The sequence below is a fragment of the Poecilia reticulata genome, chromosome 2 (assembly GCF_904066995.2).
Source record: "Poecilia reticulata chromosome 2, P_reticulata-male-v2, whole genome shotgun sequence".
Lineage (NCBI taxonomy): Eukaryota > Metazoa > Chordata > Actinopteri > Cyprinodontiformes > Poeciliidae > Poecilia > Poecilia reticulata.
This window is the reverse complement of record NC_088831.1, coordinates 22,301,437-22,318,758: the sequence shown is the minus strand read 5'-3', so window position 1 is coordinate 22,318,758 and position 17,322 is coordinate 22,301,437. Positions and strand designations below refer to the sequence as shown.

Below are 17,322 nucleotides of genomic sequence, written 5' to 3'. Positions count from 1 at the left end.
GTGGCAGGCTGATGGGATCCAGCTGGTGCTCATCATCTCCAATCAGCAAGGGCCTTAAATAGGAGTGGCTTCCCAGAAGAAGATGCCAGATGGTTCCGCTTCTACAGTGGTACACTCTAGCTCTTAGTGCTGTGTCTCAAGTGTTTTACTTGTTCCTGACGCCTCTTCCATCTCTTCCTTCCTCCTAGAACCAGCTCTGACCTCTCTCTGAGAGTCTGATCCACCTGGACCACCTGATCCTCGCTGTTTTGCTCGGCCTAGCTCCTGGATTCCTCCACAACCACCACCCTGCTGCCTGTCCACCCTGAGTTACCTGCTGGAACTCCTCCACCTGGAAACCCCCTCACTGCCCCAACTGCTGCACCCTCCTCCGCTCATCTGAACCCTCCAACCGTAAGCCTTCACCAGGTCACGCCTTCACTCCTGTCATTATTCCTCTGTCTAACTACTCACCCATTCCTCAGTTCCTCCTCTGGCCTGGTTCCCCCTGCTGCCGCTGGTCTACACCTCTCCATCCTTCCCCCCATTATACAATAAATCTGTTAAACTTAGTTTGGTGTCTGTAGTTGTTGCTTGCCTTCGAGTCCTGGTACTTCACATTATGACAGAACCATCTGGCCATTCGGACTCTGCAGCACAACTACGGACCGCACTTTCCGAACAGGGGTCCTTTTGGGCAGGCACGATGCCACAATTAATGTTGTGATGCATCAGCAGAACTCCATACTTCAGTATCTTCATCAAATGGCTAATCAGATCCAGACTTTACAGAACAGGTCTCCTTCAGCCAACCCCACCCCCGCTCCAGCTCCTGCTCCGGCTCCCGTTCCAGTCCCCACTCCATCCACTACGTCAGCTGCTTCTGCACCACCCCTGTGCCGTGAAGTCAACACGCCCACTCCTGAACACTACTCAGGTGAGCTAGAGAAAAGCAAGGGTTTTCTGCTTCAATGTGCATTAGCTTTTCGCCGGTCCCCACGCTCATTTCCCGATGACGCCAGCAAGATTTCTTTTATTGTTGGGTTACTAAGAGATCGAGCACTTAGATGGGCCGAGACAGTAGTAGATGAAGAGAACCTCGTATATTATTCCTATGAGGAATTTATCGAGCTCTTCAAACAAACATTTTGTCCCAAGCTTGGTGAGGAAGCTGCCTCAAAAAGAATATGGAATTTAAGACAAGGAAATAGATCAGTGGCTGATTTTGCTATTGATTTTCGCACTCTTGGAGCTGAATCAGGTTGGAATGAACCAGCTCTTAAAGGAGCTTTCCAACATGCCCTGAATGACAAATTGAAGGATGAGCTGGCATGCCGAGATGAACCTGACTCTCTTGACGAGCTAATTAACCTGGCCATCAAGATTGATAACAGAATTAGAGATAGATCCCGGTCCTCAAATACCCGGCCATCTCTGCCGCCTATTAGGAGGGGTTCTCCCAGTCCTGACTCGCCCAGTCCTCCAATCCAGAACCCACCAGAACCCATGCAGTTAGGCCGAGCCCGGCTAAGTTCAGAGGAACGGCAGCGCCGTTTATCTTCAGGTTGTTGTCTTTACTGCGGCTCCCCTCAACATTTCATCTCCTCCTGTCCGGTTCGCCCAAAAGCCCTGGCCCGCCAGTAGGTCTGGGGGTCCTGGCGGGCAGATTTAAAGAGAATGATTACCTCCGGCTAAGTCTTCCTGCTGTTCTCACTACCCAGCATGATTCCTACCCATTCCAAGCCTTGGTTGACTCAGGATCTGAGCAAAATCTCATACACCCTGATCTAGTTGCCCAATATCAGATTCCTGTCCATGCATTACCCTCTCCTCTCCAGGTGGCTGCCTTGGATGGTAGTCCTATGGCCAATATTACCCACCAAACCGACCCAGTTTCTCTCCTTGTCTCTGGCAATCACCAAGAGCTCATTCAATGCTTTGTGTTTCCCACTAAGGGTACTCCTTTGGTCCTTGGGTTTCCCTGGCTCTGCAAACACAACCCCCACATTAACTGGGCTGATGCTCGCATTGACTCATGGAGTCCTTTTTGTCTCAACCATTGCCTGCAGTCTGCTAAGCCATCTCCACCTTCAGAACTACCCCAGCCTATGTGTAAACCTGATCTAACTCAGGTCCCTAAAGAATACCATGACCTCCACCGGGTATTCAGTAAAGATCTCGCCCAATCTCTACCGCCTCATCGCCCCTATGACTGCTGTATAGACCTTCTTCCTGGAGCCCCACTTCCTTCCAGCCGTTTGTTTAATATCTCCAAGCAGGAGAGACTGACTATGGAACAGTACATAAATGACTCACTTAAAGCAGGTCTCATTCGTCACTCCTCTTCCCCCCTCGGTGCAGGATTCTTTTTTGTGTCTAAAAAAGATAAGACTCTCCGGCCATGTATCGACTATAGAGGACTCAACCAAATCACTGTAAAGAATAAATATTCTCTCCCTCTCTTGTCCTCAGTTTTTGAACCAGTTCACCAAGCCTCCATCTTCTCTAAGCTCGACCTGCGCAATGCCTACCACCTCATTCGCATTCGAGAGGGCGACGAATGGAAAACGGCATTCAAGACCCATATTGGTCACTTCGAATACTTAGTCATGCCCTTTGGTCTTTGCAACGCCCCCGCCACTTTCCAGAACCTGGTTAATGATGTTCTTCGGGACTTTCTCAATGTTTTTGTTTTTGTCTACCTTGACGATATTCTCATCTTTTCCAACAGCCTGGATGAACACCGCAAGCATGTCAGGTTGGTCCTCCAAAGGTTGTTGGAGAACCGGCTCTTCATCAAGGCTGAGAAGTGTCAATTCCACGTTCCATCCATAACCTTCCTCGGCTATGTATTTGAGGGTGGACAGGTGAAGACGGACCCGGCTAAGATCAAAGCGATAGAGGAGTGGCCTGTTCCGAACTCCAGAAAGCAACTTCAGCGCTTTCTAGGGTTTGCTAACTTTTACCGCCGTTTTATCCGGAACTTCAGTGTCATCGCAACTCCTCTCACTACTCTGACCTCCACCAAACAACTTTTCAGATGGACCCCGGAGGCTAATCTGGCTTTTGATGAGCTAAAAAGAAGGTTTGTGGATGCTCCAATCCTTATTCACCCTGACCCTTCTGCTCAATTCACAGTTGAAGTTGATGCATCTGAGACTGGTGTGGGGCCATCCTGTCCCAGCGTTCCTCCAGAGACAGCAAGCTCCATCCGTGTGCCTTTTTCTCAAAGAAGTTTACCACCACAGAGAGCAGGTATGACATTGGTGACCGAGAGCTTCTGGCCATAAAGCTGGCCCTTGAGGAGTGGAGACACTGGCTTGAGGGTACAGAGCTCCCGGTCATCATCTGGACGGACCATAAGAATCTGTTGTATCTGCAGTCTGCTAAACGCCTGAACCCACGGCAGACTCGTTGGTCCCACTTTTTCTCCCGCTTCAACTTCAACATCACCTACCGCCCTGGTTCTAAGAACACTAAGCCAGATTCCCTCTCCAGACTCCACTCCCCAGATGACCCTTCCGAGGCCTCTGGAGCCATCCTCCCAGCCACCTGCACCATTGGGTCTCTCACCTGGGATTTGGAAAGGGCCATCCAGGAGGCCTTAACCAGTGATCCAGACCCAGGTAAGGGTCCCCCTAACCGCCAGTATGTCCCGACCCCCATCCGAGCTCGTGCCATCCAGTGGGCACACTCATCAGGTTTCTCTGGCCATCCTGGTATAAGCCGTACTATCGGCTTTCTTCGTCGATACTTTTGGTGGCCTTCCCTTAATAAAGATGTCATTGAATATGTGTCTGCCTGCTCCACTTGTGCTAGAAACAAGACCTCACACCGCCCACCTTCTGGTCTCCTACAACCACTGTCCATTCCTAGCCGTCCCTGGTCCCACATTTCTCTAGATTTTGTCACTGGTCTCCCCACATCCAAACAGAAGAGTGTCATCCTCACTATTATCGATCGTTTTTCTAAGGCTTGTCATCTGGTTGCCCTCACCAAACTCCCATCAGCCGCCGAGACCGCCAAACTTCTTTTTCGCCATGTTTTTCGCCTTCATGGCATTCCCACAGAGATTGTCTCTGATAGGGGGCCCCAATTTACTTCTCAGGTCTGGCGGGACTTCTGTTCTGTGCTCGGTGCTCGGCCTTGCTTGTCTTCAGGGTTCCATCCACAAACCAATGGACAGTGCGAGCGTCTTAACCAAGAACTAGAGAACACCCTGCGCTGTTTATGTGCTTCCAATCCCACCTCATGGAGTGTCTATTTACCATGGGTGGAGTACGCCCATAACGCGCACATCTCTTCCGCATCTGGTTTATCACCATTTGAGGCCTCGCAAGGGTTTCAGCCATCCCTTCTACCTGAGTCCTTCCCAGACATGGTCATCCCGTCAGTCAGGCATCACATACAGAACTGTCAGCGTATTTGGAACCAGACTAAGTCTGCACTTCAAAGAACGTCTGCCCAAAATAAGCGTCTCGCAGATAGGAAAAGAGTTCCTGCCCCCATTTTCTCACCTGGCCAAAGAGTTTGGCTATCATCTAAGAATTTTCCACTAAAATCATGTTCCCGCAAGTTGTCTCCCAGGTTTCTGGGTCCATTCATTGTTGAATCCATCATTAGCCCATCTGCAGTCCGTCTTAAGTTGCCTTCTCATCTCCGTGTCCATCCAGTGTTTCATGTGTCCCAGATCAAGCCCTACCTCTCAAGTCCTTTGTGCCCTCCTTCCAAGCCCCCTCCACCCGCCCGGGTCATTGATGGTCACCCGGCCTACTCCGTCCGTCGCATTGTGGATGTGCGTCCTCGTGGGCGGGGTAGGCAATATCTGGTTGACTGGGAGGGATATGGCCCAGAGGAGCGGTCCTGGGTCCCACGGTCCTTTATACTGGACCGATCCCTTATATCTTCTTTTGAACATTCCGCTGCGTCTTCTTCAGGTCGGCCGCCAGGAGGCGTCCGTTGAGGGGGGGGTACTGTTGGGTTCTGCAGGGGAGTGTTTTCTCTACTTTCTCAGGGTGGCAGGCTGATGGGATCCAGCTGGTGCTCATCATCTCCAATCAGCAAGGGCCTTAAATAGGAGTGGCTTCCCAGAAGAAGATGCCAGATGGTTCCGCTTCTACAGTGGTACACTCTAGCTCTTAGTGCTGTGTCTCAAGTGTTTTACTTGTTCCTGACGCCTCTTCCATCTCTTCCTTCCTCCTAGAACCAGCTCTGACCTCTCTCTGAGAGTCTGATCCACCTGGACCACCTGATCCTCGCTGTTTTGCTCGGCCTAGCTCCTGGATTCCTCCACAACCACCACCCTGCTGCCTGTCCACCCTGAGTTACCTGCTGGAACTCCTCCACCTGGAAACCCCCTCACTGCCCCAACTGCTGCACCCTCCTCCGCTCATCTGAACCCTCCAACCGTAAGCCTTCACCAGGTCACGCCTTCACTCCTGTCATTATTCCTCTGTCTAACTACTCACCCATTCCTCAGTTCCTCCTCTGGCCTGGTTCCCCCCTGCTGCCGCTGGTCTACACCTCTCCATCCTTCCCCCCATTATACAATAAATCTGTTAAACTTAGTTTGGTGTCTGTAGTTGTTGCTTGCCTTCGAGTCCTGGTACTTCACATTATGACATGGATTTTGTTTAGGGGAGTCAGATTTCTGATATTTGCTCATGACAAATAATAAAGAAAAACTCCAAATTCTTAATTCCTTTTTGTATTGATTCCTTCATAACCTAAAACGTCCTTATAATAAATTGAAGTTAGCAATAGAAAATACTGACATGAGCTGTAACAAGCCTCCCTTTCTCTCTCTTCATCCCTGATTTGAACATTTTTGTATCATTTATATGTTGGTTTTAGCAATTCTGCAGAAAAAAAAACATTTTTAATGTCTATGTTTTATCTTGAATGGATGTCTGCAGATTTTTCAATAAAACTACCAGCTTACACATTTAACGAAGCTATTATTAAATGCATAAGCTCCATAGTAAATAACTATTGATTAACGGAGCCATAAAATAATGCACACGTCTCTAAATTCTGCTTGTAGCATCATTCTCAACTCTACATCCCACTAGCTTATTGATCTGGTTCTCCAAACCCCGGTGGGCTTTTGCGGTCCAAAAGTCACGACCGCAGGAAGATATTGTTGCAATTCTTGTAAGGGAAAGAAAAAGAAATCCCCTCTGACATATTATTTTAGAGATTTCTGTACTACTTAAATTAAGACTTATTTGTGTTTCTAAACAGCTCAGCAGCCAGAGTCGACTCAGTGGTACAGACCATAATGAAGTCCAAGAAATGTCTGTGCCCTGAAGATGTAAATAGTTTAAAACTGGACTTTATTTCCCAATATTGAGGTTGTTTAGTCACGTGGTTTTCATCCTACGGCTAAAATAGACGCATCTGAGAGCCGATCAGAGACTAAATGTGAATGTGAAGATAAATAATAGATGCCTAAGACAGCCACTGCTGAAAGAAAGCTATAAGAAGTCTACACAGGAGTTGCTCAGATATAAAAAAAATAATTAAAAAAAGTATTTATATCGCTCAATCGAGTCCAGTGTCAGAGTGACTGAAAATCCTGATCGATGTAAATTTTGTGATCTGTAGCCGCCCATTTCAGTCTTGAAATGAAATGAAATGTATTTATTTTAACCTGGTGAAATAAAAAAAAAGAACATAAAAAAAACATTTTCATAATAGATTACTAAATTAGTTGACGATTACTTCAGCAATTGATTTATCACGATTAATGCAATGAATCTTTCAGCCCTACTATGAAGTTTGTGGTTTTAATGAGACACAGCATAACACTTCCAAAATATATGAAGCAACAATATACCTTATCACTTTGGTTTTTACCGTTTTTTTATTTTATTTTATCATTTTACTCCCAGAACCAAGGTTTTAACTTCCGTCCACATCAGAGATATTGGTGCGTCTTTAAATGACAAGTTAAATCTACATATTAGCGCGATCTGTTCCTAGTCTAGGACATAGACTCTTTTCTGGTCCGCGGTATGAAAACATTTTTCACTGAACCACACCCGACCCGCACTTTCTCCGTTATCTAATCGAAAACGCCAAGAGCAGCACAGAGAAGGCGCCCAATCGTCTTAATCAAGCCAGACCCAACGTGGCTGAAAGCCCACCGGCGGCCCTGAGGACGCAGCTCAGACGAGTCCAGTCGGTTCAAACTGTGGTTAAAAAGGCCTCTCTCTCTCTCTCTCTCTTTCCCCAACGCGCTGGATTAGCTGTCATGACCTGGATGATGCATGGGGAGCAATAACCTGTGGCTTAATTCATCAGGAAATCGCTGTTTGTGATGGATCGCCTCTCAGCGCGCCGCGATGTGACAACAAAATTAGGCGGGCTGTCATTTTACCCGACGCACGTATCGCCCAAATGAATCCAATATCTTTCTCTTTAAGTGGTGACGTCTACCGGCGATGAATAAAGAGGAAGCGCATAAACCGCAGACACGCCGTTTCAGTTTCACACTATACTCAGCCAACGCATTTTCATTGCGGTGTACGGTTTCCCCAGCGGTGCGGTTCTAATGCGTTAATCCATCTGAAGCCTGTAATAACCCTCCCAGGTAGAACAACATGCTTATTGCAGGGATTCTGCAAGCTGGAGGACTATTATTCTCTGAACGCACAATGTGCTGCATGATACGCCTGAACAAAGAGGCTTATGGGTGAAAGCCAAACACCGCAGGGCGCAGGAGATCACAAAGAAGACTGCCATGTTTAATTAATAAATCTTCAAGTTTTGAAACGTGCCCTGAGCCTCAGGTTTGAGTTTAAACCACAAGAGAGCCGAGTGTGTTGGATTCTTTTTTCTTTCTTTTTTCCCCATCCCCAACATAAAAGAAGAATCCGGTCGGAACAAACAGAGCTGACTGAGCTGCTGCATGTCAGCGGGCTCTGCTGAATTCATCAGCTGTACCTGGCTCAGGAAGCAACTGTAATTTCTTTTTTTTAGAGCAACTTCCGAATGGAACGTAATATCTGCGCCATGCGGTTCTCCTTATCAATCTCTGGTGGGCACATCTGTGATTTTCATGCCACTATTTCAAAAAAAGCCATCACTCGAACTATTACGCACTGATTGCGCACAACTGTGATCGCTTCCGCCTCTCTCCCCGAACTTTAATCAGGCCAGTGCTCCTTGATCTTAAAGCATCAGATAAGCTTTATTGCGGTTTCGAAGCAAATTGCCAGCTCTCCAACAATCAGCCTCACAGAGCCACAAATCGCAGGACTCCTTGTCTCATTAAAACAACAGCGAGAAGTGATTTTGTGTCAGTCAGACCGAAACGGACTTTGTGACATGCAAGATGCTATGAGTAGTGGAAAAGTAACAGTACACATCATCCTAAACACACCATCTCCCAGTGACGCCTGGTAGCGGCAGAACTGCTACGGCAGGCACCGCAGTTGGAGTTGATGGGAAGATGGATGGAGTTAAAGTCGAGACCGTGGCAGAGGTGCGCCTTACAGTTTTCCCAAGTTTTGCTTGGCTATGAGCAAGATGAAAACCAGCACCTTTTCTGTGCTTCGGTTCACAGAGAGGGTCTGAGAGGAACAACTGCTTCCTGGAGGCGTGAACTCTGTTTAACCGTCCCGTGGTCTTAGAAGAAGAAGAGGAACAAGTTTTATCTATACTGCACTTTTTCAGCAACGAGACAAATTAGACGACGAACACAAGCACAGCAAAATAAAAACTACACTTTAAAATGTTCCAGTTATTCTAGCTGGCTAAGTAGATGGTCCTTTCTAAGTTTGTTCTAGATGAGTAAAGTATAAGGCTAAATGTTGGTTCCCCATGTTTGATTCTTGTTCTGGATTGCTAAGTCCTCCAAAATGTATAAATCAACAGGAGTTCCTCAGGTCTTGCTCCGATATTAACAGTATAACTCAAGTCTAATTGATGTCTTAGACTGATGCACTGAGACACTCTAAGCGACCCCGGCTGGACCTCGCACAGGGCAGAAAGCTTGCAGGGTCAAATTGACCTCATCTCCTGAACCCACGGGAGGATTCAGTTTTAAATTTTACCCGACTGCTAACGTTTGACCGTGACATCAGTAATGCGGCACTTCAACGCTATGAAGCTTACCGGAAATTGCCTGCGCTGTAAACAACCATCCTCCACTGGAAAAAGAGAAGTACCAACACCATTAATGTTAATTCAATAATCGGAAGCGTGGGCAACACACATTGAACGTCTTTGTCTGTAGAAATCCAAGTGAATGGGTGAAAGCGCAGACGGAGCAGTCAAGCGAGATTTTAAACAAGCAGAAAAGCACAGGAAGGCAATAGCCAGGCTCGTTGGTTATGCACATTGATAAAAAAATACAGCTGTAGACCTATACATTTATTTTCAAATGCTCTGTGTGCACAAAGTCTTCCACAGCAGGTATTTTACTATCACGCAACATAGCCACAGACATCCATCATTCCTCCTAGCTGAGCAGACAAAGAAGAGACAGTGAGTGGAGAGTCTTGACAGCCAGGTAAATATGCACTATATCTCCCATCTATCACAGGCGAGGGCTGAGACTCAGCTTTTATTACTGAACAAGCCAAACTTAGCAGCTCCTCCATGCTCAAAATAAACAAATAGCTCAATAAATACAGGCCTAACTAGCAAGACAATGTGGTAAATGATGCCATCATCCTGTTTGCCCTTGATTGGGATAAACTACAATGGATACATTCATCTATCCAGCCAACAGCTGAGACAGAGAGAGAGAGAGGAGCGGCAGGGAAACAGAGAGTCTGCATAGGTACCGCCAGTCCTCCGGTCTGCCGTGCCTCACGTCAGCCTCCCGCCCACAGCCCCGTCTGCACAGCCAACCTTGTTAACTCCGACAGCTGTTAGCACAATAACTGAGATAAATCGATATCGAGACGGCGTGCGCGCGGCCTCAAGCAGATGGAGGTGCGACGCACTGACGTGACGCTCATGTTCTGCATAGCACACAAACATGCTGCTGTGTGCGTTCGGCTCAGTAATGAAGCTAAGATTGCCGCTGCATCAGCTACAAGGCTCGGGCAAAACAATGAAATATTGTTTTGCCCGGGTGCCATCATCACGGGCTGTAGAAATATTTTTTTCTAGAAATATTTTTTTACAATCATAATTTAGTCAGGCCCTGTGCAGTACCATGCCAGGCCAGCAGGGTGCAGTACACCTGCAACGTGTTTGGGTAATTTACCAAAATGTGAACAGGTGTTTAGTTAAAGACAACTGGGAAATACTGGGAAAAACAATAAATACTTTAAAATAGTGCTTTAAGTTTAGCTTTCAAAACAGAATTTTACATTTTATTTGAGCATGAAAAGAAGGTCTACTTTTTATTTAAACATTATTAATAAAAGAGTTGTATTTTTTTTATCAAAGTGCTGGATATATTTCTCAAACGTAACATGATGTTGGGAAGAATAAACCGTTAGTATTTTAGATCTGCTGAGTCAATAGTTCAATCAAAACCTTAACAAGATGAGCCACATGCTGTAAATCTGCCTGACTAACCTTTTCTTGATGAGGTCCAGTGCAGATCCGATGAGCCCATCCCTCATCTTATATATCTTGGCTCCATACTTCGACAGGTCCGTGCCCTCCAGAAGCAGCGCCGGGCAGCAGCTGGACGGACGCTCCCAGTTCTCTCTGCTGGCAGGAAAGGGAACCGACCCAGCTGGTTCCAGACTGCTCCTCCTGCGCCTGGCGCTCCCTTCGTCTCCTCCTACAACAATGGCTTTGTCCTGGGCTTGGACTGTGCAAGCCTGGGGCTGAAGGGGCGAACGTGGGGACGGGCCCGTTCGGATGGGGGAGTTCCTGCTGGTGACAGAGCCGCAGGGCAATGTGGAAGTGGTGGTGCTGTTACTGGTCGTCGTGATTGAAGCAGGTTTCCCTGCAGAGGTGGCAGTTTGCAGGGCGTCATCAGTTCTAGCTACACCTACGCCTTCTTCACCTCCAGAATTACCTTTCTGAACTCCACCATGTCCAGGTAAAGGCTCAGTCTGATCAGAAAAGGATTCATTATTTTGCAGTAGGTCTTGGTCATCTTCCGTAAACTCCTCGCTTTGCTTTCCCTCCTTCTGCCTCATTCTCTTAAACTCCTCAAATGTTGGGATGTACAGTCGCCCCACAGGAGGTCTACGACGCTCACAGACAGACTCTGTCCCACTTGGGTTCCCTGCAATGTTGTCTGTTGTGTAGGACGTCTGGGCTACTTTTGAGCTGGACTGAGAGCTTTGGACGGTCAGGTTGGGGGTGCTGTTCTGCCGCCTCAGCTGTAAACGCCTCAAAACTTCCTGCTTGATCTCCTCTGGAGACGTACGCATTGTGCACGTCGGCCTAGAGGCTGTTGGGATTCCCTGATGAGCACCTTCTCGTTCACTGGCAACAGCATTTGGGTTCACCTGAGGCCGCATCGGGAGTGGCCTCAGAGGCTCAACAGAGGATCTTGCACTCTGCAGACGAAGTTTCTCCCTCAGTTCCTTCCTTGTATCCCATTCATCAACACCACCTGGAAGCAGCAGCTGGGGGAAGAGTGGCAGATCCTTTCTGGGTAGCCCGTGTCGAGGAAAGAATGCCAAACTCTCTGCGTTGGGTACCAGCCCGTGGGCACCTAGCATGGATCCATCTGGAGGTCCGTCGTACCAGTGGCTAGAAGAGGTGTACCGCAAAATAAACTCGCTGTCCACGCTCCTGCAAGGTGCAGCACTGAGTGCACACAAGCCAGGATCTCCTATGGCGTTCCAGTTCAGGTTCTCCATACTCCTGTAAGGCCTGCTGCCATTGCTTCCAGTGTCGATGCAGGAGCCCCGGACCATCCCCTGCCCTCGCTCTACCCCCAGAGCACCCTGACGGCTGGAGCAATACCTCAACCCCAAGTTGGTGAGCAAGGTGCTGCTGTTGCACCTGGCCATCAGTGGGTACGATAGAGCGTGGAAGGGCCTGTGGCGGGGGAACGAGCTCAAGGGGTCTGGGGACAGAGGGAGGTTGGCGATGCAGGGCTCCATGTCGATCCTGAGGTGCAGGGGAGAGCTGCAGCCAGCAGGAGAGCTGGCGGAGAGTGCAACAGGGGAAGTGGAGGGGTAGTCACATGGTGGGGGAAGCTTCACGTCTGGCATGGCTGTGGGCAGAGAAAGAGGCCCTCAGACGCACAGCAGGTATGTAACAAGTATGGCCGCCTGCAGGGGCAAAAGCACATGATGATGATTAGGAGGATGTTTCCAAAAAACTTCCTTAACACCGTCACTAATATGCTAAATACCATTTCAACTTTTCACATTTTCTCATCGTACTTCATATATTTTATGCAACAGACCAACAGATTTGCACATCAATATGAAGTGAAAGGGTCATTACACATAGCCCACTCCATCCAATCTAAGGCAAACTGTGCGCATTCCAGTTCAGGTTCTCCATACTCCTGTAAGGCCTGCTGCCATTGCATAACAAATGTGCGCATTGACTTTTAAATCTCGTCACAAATATGCAATGGGTTTAAGTCTGGACTTTGACTGGACCATTCTAACACGTCGATATCCTTTGATCTAAAGGATGTCAATGTAGCTCACGGTTTTCCTGTATGAGCTACAGATCTCTGCAGTTCTCCCAGAGTTGGATTTCTTGGTAGTTTCCTGCAAAACATCACATCTTGCTAGGCGTACAGTTGTGCCGTATTTTTTCGTCTTTAAGCGATGGATTAAGCTATTAAATATTTAAAAGTTGGAAAGTTGTTGTATGACCTAACTCTAACAATTATTGGGGTGAATTCTACAGGAAATTGGTTGCACTGAATTTAATTTAAGAGAATCAAAGTGGAGCAATACACTACAAATTTCCTTTCAATTTGTCAACGTTTCACCACATTGTGTCAGTCTGTCACATCAAATCTGAAAAAATAGACTAAAGTTTGTGGATGTGAGATCAATAAATGTGGATAAAGTTGAAGGCTTTTGATTACTTTTACTGCGAACTGCACTTGTGTTCAATTTTTCAGGTCTTTGCATTGATGACAAGGATCTGTCAGAGTTCTTCCACAAACAGGTGGACAACAGCACCATGAATATTGCATAACCACAGTCCAGGAGATAGAAATGTTGCCCCTTAAGCGTGTCTCTTTCACCAAAGCAATCACATTCATTTTGTATAAATGGCGCTCTGTCTACCCCCTAGGGTTTTTTTCCCTTTCCTCTCTCTCTCTCCTTCTGCAGCTGGAATAATAATAGAGGGATTATTGCTCTGTTAGCCAGGCTATTAAAACATGACGATTGAGAAACAGATACAAAGAGACAGATAGTGCGAGACGGAGCTGCTACAGGAGACAAAGATAGGACAGAAAAAAAGGGGGGGAAATGAATGTGACGTTAAAAGAAAGCAGTAAGCTGAAGGGACAGTAATGAAGATAGCTGATAGACTCTGGCCGCTCTTTCCCTCTGACTAATCAGACAGCAGTTGGATATTAGCAGCCGAAAGAGCGGAGAAGATGGTACAGGGTGTACTTTGACTCTTCCTTTCTTTGAGTACAAATTGCATGTTGACCACTCGGCCCAAACCTCCTCCATCATCCAGGGCTCATATTCTGTCTGCCACATTCAGCAGAGCCTGATTAAGGACGCGATTATGAAGCAGGGCCGATGCGTCATGCGAAAAGTAAAATTCCAATATCGTCCGCAGACTCTAATGCCCCACTAAAACAAGCGGCGCATAGTCTCTGCAAGCTGAGCTAATAGATGCATTGCAATTCCTTACATGGACGGAGGCAAGCACAGTTGTGATCAGAGTCAATTAGTGGGGGCGGTTTCCCTCAAATGTCATTTCCGAGCTGCTTACTGAATTAAATTAGCTAATAAACAGAAAGCCAGGACCCTAATTTATTGATTCTGAAACCGAGACTCGTGCTGCCGTTGGGAAACGCACTCATTTAGCATTTAGGAAGTTATACATAACGGTACTTTTAAGTGCCTGCATTCAATGCGCCTCCTGAAGACCTGCTGGCATTTGAACCCTCTACATAGCAACGCTGACAGCAAGAAGTGAGACTTTGTTGGAATATTTTAAATTGGTACTTCACCTGTTTTGAAAGTCTATTGGTAACACTTTATTGGAAAGGGTGTGCATAAGACTGACATAAACATGAAGAAGTCCACATGAATGTTTATGACTGTTGACATGAAGTGTCATTCAGTAAATAATGACACTTTTAATTGACTTTTAACTCAAATTTGTATAGACCTTTGTATTAAAAGGCTCATTATTGACTGAATGATGCAAAGTTTCCACTTTTATTGGACTTTTAATACAACTTTTAGGGCCACTTTGCATTAAAAGTGTCATTATTTACCACTTTATGTCAACCGTGATAAACATTCATGAAGACACAAGTTCATGACACTGTTATGCCAGTCTTTTTTATTTTTGGACTTAGTTGTTTTTTATCCAGCTTTATCTCTGTGCTTTATTTGTTTTCTTTTTTCAAAGCAAACTGTGACTTATCATATTTTTTTGCATAAATAACACTTTAATTTTATTTTATTTTTTTACCAAAATAGCAAAGATGCATAGTTTTAAACAGAAAAATGTATTTTAACACCAGTAAGTTTAGGTACTAGCTTTCCATATGACATCCGACTGAATAATAATAATAATAATAATAATAATAATAATAATAATAATAATAATAATAATAATAATAATAATAATAATAATGTGTCTCAGGTCACAACGTCCAGTTGTTCTCAAATCTGTTCCTCTCCTTTTCTTATCAAAGTCTATCCTGCATAATAAGTTATAAAAGATTGGTAAAACAAAGTGAAAAAGCAGTCATGGTCCGAATTAAAACTTTTAAAGACCTTTTAAAGACTTTTAAAGACCTTCAGCTCTCTTGAAGAAATCAAAACTGCTTTAAAAGAAGCCCACCATTCTGAGTCGTCTGAAGAAAAAGAGCTAAACATTAGCAAAGCATTTCATATCAATTAATAGTGACATTTGTCACACACTGTTGAATGTAAATGTAAATGTAATGTAAATGAACATTAAACTACACTTAATTTAGGACTGCTGCACATCTTGCATAATACAATAATGTATTTTACTAAACTCAAATTTCTACAGTTCCCACTTCTGTTTTATCCACTTTTACAACTTACCATGACCCATCAGTTTATGGAATTTATTTCAACAAGGGAAATGCTTTAAATATGGAACTTGCAAAAAAGAAAAAACAGAAAAAACACAAACACACATCTTTTAGAGAACAGGATAGATTCTAATATATTATATTATTGTTTTTTCATACTCCAGTCTCCTTTTTCCAAATAAATTATGAACTTTTCTAAACTGCATAAAAACCCTGATCTTCAAGCTTTACAATAAAATTATTTTTGATTTTCTCTCTTGGTTTAAATTAAACTATTTCATAACTTTTTTGAGTGGATCTCCATGTTTCTTTTGATGCTAGCAGGAGATGTTAAGTGTACAAGTTATTTTGTGTTTAATTGGCACATATGTGTGTGTGTGTGTGTGCGTGTGTGTGTGTGTGTGTGTGTGTGTGTGTGTGTGTGTGTGTGTGTGCATGTGTGCGTGTGTGTGTAAAAACCATTAATATGTGGAATTTGGTTTTAATTAGCCTGAGTGCAGCTCAGTATCTCTCTCTCTCTCTTTCTGCAGCTGAATTTTGAAGCAGCGTAAGCGCTCCCTGGAGGTCGGAGCTCTGCCTTCTCCCTCCTGTCTCTGCAGCCAACTGGGGAATAACTCATCTCCACCAGCTGGGCGGTTTGTCATCCGCCACGTCCCAGCAGGGGTATGAGCTCATTTTTCAGGACAGGATTTCAGAGTCAATGAAAAACTAATAAATCATTAGGGTGTTTGAACTGATCCTTAGAGTGACCCCAATGAAAAAACCTCTAAAATATGTTCCTGAATCTGCGCATGAAGACATTATGGGGTTAAAGATTTAATTATACATTTTTGTGCTGCATAAAGTGGCATTGTAGACACAGACACGCTTGCAAAGATAATCTTTCTATTTTAAATCTTGAAGAAATAATTTAGGCTGTAGGATCCTGACTTGAAAACTTTTCAGTGAAAATCCCTGAAACTCTTTCTGGTTTTTCAGCCTCAACCTCATGAAAACGTTGGGTGTGTTTTTGTAAAGCATATAAAATTCACACACATCTTGCTGCATTACCACAACATTTACCACTCAGGTCTTCTGGTTAGAGTTGGTTTTGCACCATAATAAATGACTGACCAATATTTGAATGATGGGACTTGGAAAAATGTAATGTTCCAATTGTGGATTTTTGGTGTTTTTATGATGTAAAGCAGCTTGAGCTGCCTTGTGTCTCAAATGTGCTGCACAAAAGAAGAAAACATGAAAAAAAGCTTTGGCATTACAACAAGCCTACTGATGGACGGATGAAATCGATCCCAACAAACATTAAAGTCTGTGCTTGCAATGTGACAAAATGTAAAAGAAAGCCTAAGTGTGTCAAACTCGAGGCCCGTGGGCCAAATCCGACCCGCCACAGCTTTTTATGCGGCCCTCTAGATTCTAGACTAAACATTAAGTGTGCTTAAATTTTATGTTATCAATCAAATCAGTGCAGTTTTTATACTTTTACTGCCAAATTATGTCAATCAGTCCCTCCAGGTGCTTGAGAATTATTGTGGAAATTCATGCAAAATCAACAAATCCCTGCACTTTTTTGCACTAATAATCAGGAGTTTATTGCAGGTTTTTCTCAAAAATTGTCAAAAACGTTCTCACTTGCACTAAACAGCTCTCTCAGTCTTAACTGATGTCAGTTTATAATCCATAATCTATGCATCGAGTAATAAATAGTCGCGTTTACTATCATAAATGAGTGTAAATATCACAAATATTTCCAAATTAGTACCACAAACACTTTCATTTCTATTGTAAAAAATCACAAAAAGTATCACAAAATCCTGGAGGGACTGAAAAGATGTTCAATAATATTATTTAATTTTAAAAAATCATTGATATTTTAACAGTTTCTGATCAGGTTTTATCAATACATTCTGGCACAACCGGCCCTTTAAGAGCATTCATGACCTTGATTTGGCCCAAAACAAAAATGAGTTTGACACCGCTGCTCTCAGGAGTGTAAATACTGTCACTGTACGTGTGTCTTGTGTTTTTCCCTTCGTTTGAAGCAAAAAAGCTGAATCATATAGATTTTAACAATCTTGTCTTCTGTTTCACTTTTTAATTGCGTTCAAGTTTGCAGTTGTAGTAGAAAACCTCTTCACTTATTGTAAATGCTCTGTTTAACGCTCCTACATCTCCATTCTTTGCAT

The 17,322-nt window shown here is 44.7% G+C and overlaps 1 protein-coding gene across 6 annotated transcripts in view; it reads right to left on the bottom strand.

The window, feature by feature from the left end:
- arhgef49 (Rho guanine nucleotide exchange factor 49) overlaps window positions 1–17,322 on the bottom strand; it is a 75,206-nt gene that overhangs the window by 10,667 nt on the left and 47,217 nt on the right. For all 6 annotated transcript variants that reach the window (XM_081600633.1, XM_081600648.1, XM_081600641.1 and 3 more), the window contains one exon: window positions 10,519–12,182. In XM_081600633.1, coding sequence (XP_081456759.1) covers window positions 10,519–12,122 — 1,604 coding nt within the window. In that variant the 5' untranslated portion in view covers window positions 12,123–12,182. The remainder of the gene's footprint in view (window positions 1–10,518; window positions 12,183–17,322) is intronic.